The following is a 3718-nucleotide window of genomic DNA, read 5'->3' as shown; positions in this document are numbered from 1 at the left end:
TTAAGTGATAATAACAATCATGGCCATGTCCACTGTCTCAATTTTTGTTTAAAAATGTTCACAAGAGAACTCTTTTCTGTACATGTTACATTAATATTTTAATCGATATCTCTCAGTTACGTAGGTGCAAAAAAAAAATGTTCAGTCTTCGTTTGTGGGTGTTTATTTTTTCACATAATATCTCAATACATTTGAAGAAATTTGTGTTCATATATATATGATATCGTAAGAATTTATTTTTATTTATTTATTTATTTATTTATTTTTATTTTGCGTAGAAAGAGATTACAATGTAAGTTTAAACTGTAGTCACATTTTACATATTTATTTATTTTTATTTTGCGTAGAAAGAGATTATAATGTAAGTTTAAACTGTAGTCACATTTTACATATTTATTTATTTTTATTTTGCGTAGAAAGAGATTATAATGTAAGTTTAAACTGTAATCACATTTTACATTTATTTTATTAATAATGTTTTGTTTTGTCACATGTTTCGTTTTTGCTTGTTAAACTTGAAGTAGTTAAAATCGTATTGTCAAATGAAGTACGTAGTCATGTTTATGCGTATTATGTAAGAGAAAGTCGTGTTAGTTAAACCACTTCTAGCTCAGGAACGGCTAAACGAATTTTTGTTTTGTGTGATTTTTTTTTTATATCAGCTTAGATTATAATAACAATTTCTAGTTAAAAATTCTAACCGCTTACAATATAATTTCTGAGTGGAGCCGGGGCGCAAGCTAGTCCGTGATAAAGTAAGAAAATAATATATTAAAGTAACGGCTTTGAATGGGTAACTGTAGAGATTTTGCCGGTAATAGTTTTCTTGGCAGACTTTCCGGTGTATGATGGAGTCGCTTTCTTTGTAATGACGTTTTTAAAGTGGTAAACGCTTAAAGTTTATTTATTTATTAAGCCATTGCTTTAAAAATTGAGGAACAACAAAATTTCAATGCATGTAGTTGAATTATTTTATGTATTTCATTTTCACTAAATATGAGTAAGGTGCATTAGTTTTTAGGTTGCCTTATTAAAATATAACTGAATTTTATTGTACACAATTATGATTCGTAAGTTAACTGATTTAAGTATGTAGATATCGTCTAATGATATTATTAAAATCCATTCAAAGTTTTTTTTAATAGTTACGTAACTAATAAAATGCCAATCTATCGTTCTAATTTTGATATCCGTGCAAATATAATATAAGACAGGTAAGTATAGTGTCGCGTGCGGAAATACCTGTTTCCTGTCAATCATTGAGACATTTTTGTTAAACGTCAAACCAGTTTCTATCTGTTGACAGTAGTCATCTGTTCACTGGCATGTGTTCGGAACAGGACTGGCCACCAGGTGACGGATAAAAAATATGAAAAAAAAAACAAAACAGCAGGAAGCGGCGCATGCGCGGATCACTTTTCACGCGCGGGCGGAGGGTGGCAACATCGACTTAAGCAAGGGTACTGGCCGCGCGCGCTCAGTCAGCTGACGAACAGCGTAGCTATTACACGTCTGTGAATCGACGTCGTGCAGTGACCGCAATCAGTGTTACATCCCTCGTGTTTAATAAAACTACAATGGCAACTTACGCTCAGTTCAAGCACGTCGAACTCTACAAGATCGGTCATGGAAAAAATAGGTGAGTACTCATCGCTCGATTTTCAGACTTCAGTGGCTGCGCGGATGCTGAATCTGGAGCTTTTCAGTCACGACATCTCTTTGCGGTTTCGATGAATTAAATTTTCTATGGACTGCGGAAAAATATTGTTCAATATTTACCCTTCCTGCTTCGCATACGACGGAATATTTTTTACAAAACATGAATTATGTCTCATTGCATAAAAGTACTCAATTATTGCTATTTTTATCTCAAAAAATAATGTTTAAATATAATGTAATAATTACTTATTAATATAATGTAATAAAAAATAAAATAAGAAAAACATACGAAATCAATTGATTACTTTGTAGAATGCTGAGTACAATGAACTCTTGTAGGTTAATACGTAGCGCTGAAGCGCTACGCTTATACGCATTTTCATTTCAGTCCTAGGCTCCTTACGAAAGCTCTAGAAAGGTTAATGGACAAAGGCGTGAAAATTATAGTCTTTACAATGGTTGTTTGTGTCTAGTTACTTGTTCTCTATTTTTAGTTGCTATGGCTGTGTTATTGTAGTTGCTACGAATTTGAGTACACAATTTAAATTGACTTTTCTTACTTTGCTCTTTTTAATGTATTGAAAATTGAAACGAAATTTTGTCATTTGTATTGTTAGACTATTTTATATATTTTTTACGTTATTTAAAACGTAAAAAAAATTCTAAGTATTTAAAAGCTCAGTACGTTAAACACCATTTGAATAAGGTGTTTTTTTTATAATAATTTGTTTCACTTTTTAAATTCATCTAAAAAAGTATAAAACTAGAAAATTTAAATATTTAAAAAGTAACATTTAACATGACTTCTGTAACATCATGACATACAAAAACGTATATTGATCAAGCGAATAAAACCAATTATTTAATTATACAAGTATGTAGGTGTTATCTTTAGGCTGAAGGCTAGGTAGCAAAAGGTCTAGATAGAAGGGTAGGTTATATTAGATTTAAGGGGTTTCTTTAGGTAGAAAACCTTGGCTCGGTTTAATATATTCAGCGAGACTGTAAACTGTATAATAATGATTCTTAAGCGAATATTCAAAAATAAATTAGTACTAATTTAAAACTTAAACTATTAACTTTTTAATCTTTAATTTGAGAAGATTAATCTATATCTGCGATAATAAATGGTTAAATCAAAATAAATGTTCTAATTAAATTCTTAATTTAAAATTTTTAAATTACTTTCACTCGCTTTTGAACTTATACTATACTTTAGATTTACTCGAAATTATCACTTTTGATAAATTGTGTTACTTAAAATAAGTTCCATTATTTAATTAAATATAATAGAAAGGTATGAGCTTTCATTAAAGTTGATAGGATCTATTTCGGTAGAAAACTTCGGCTGTGTTAATATATTCAGACAGACTGCAAACTGTGTCTTCGGAATAAATATTTTGTTTGATGTTCGTGCAATTCTTATAACACAGTTTAAAAAAAAAAAAACTTAAATTTAATATTATTATTTATTTTAATCAAAAATGATGAGATCTACCAATATAGTAAAATCAGCAAATTGTTTAATCACCATAGCAGTAATTTCAATTTAAATCATGTAAAACAAAAATTTTGGCACAAACTAAAAATGTATCATATCGCGTGCCAGTTTTCACATTAGCATAAGCAAAGCTATGTTAAATAACTTCACCGTAGACAGACGCAGGGGTTTGGCTTATTATATGTATTACATATTCTACGGCCTTGCCGCCCTTTGACGCTTAATTAGTCGTATTTATTTTTAGATTGGAGCTATAATTACTTATGTTTCATAAATCTTCATATCGAATACAAAATGTAGTTTGCATAAAGGTACTCTTGTTAGGATATTTATAATTCGATACTAGTTTATTGCCTTTTATGTAAATGTTGTATAAATTATAAAAGACGTTTATGTTTTACCCCATAACATGGAACATTAAAAATCCGATAAAATATGGAGGAACAAATTACGGGACAGAGGTGTAGTTACAATGTTGAGTTTAATGGTGATCGGTGTTGTGACATTTACCTTAATGAGCTGTCGTTAACGTCCAATTGATGATAATTTGTGGCTGTA

The 3718-nt window shown here is 29.9% G+C and overlaps 1 protein-coding gene across 1 annotated transcript in view; it reads left to right on the top strand.

Moving 5' to 3' along the window:
• The first annotated feature begins 1453 nt into the window (after positions 1–1453).
• The window catches only part of LOC119829202 (microtubule-associated protein Jupiter), a 42303-nt gene continuing 40038 nt past the window's right edge, over positions 1454–3718 (top strand). Inside the window, exon 1 of the mRNA XM_038351606.1 lies at positions 1454–1639. Coding sequence (XP_038207534.1) covers positions 1578–1639 — 62 coding nt within the window. The 5' untranslated portion in view covers positions 1454–1577. The remainder of the gene's footprint in view (positions 1640–3718) is intronic.

This window comes from Zerene cesonia, chromosome 9 (genome assembly GCF_012273895.1).
Source record: "Zerene cesonia ecotype Mississippi chromosome 9, Zerene_cesonia_1.1, whole genome shotgun sequence".
Taxonomy (NCBI): Eukaryota; Metazoa; Arthropoda; class Insecta; order Lepidoptera; family Pieridae; genus Zerene; species Zerene cesonia.
The sequence above is the reverse complement of the archived record's forward strand: the minus strand, read 5'-3'. Positions and strand labels throughout refer to the sequence as shown.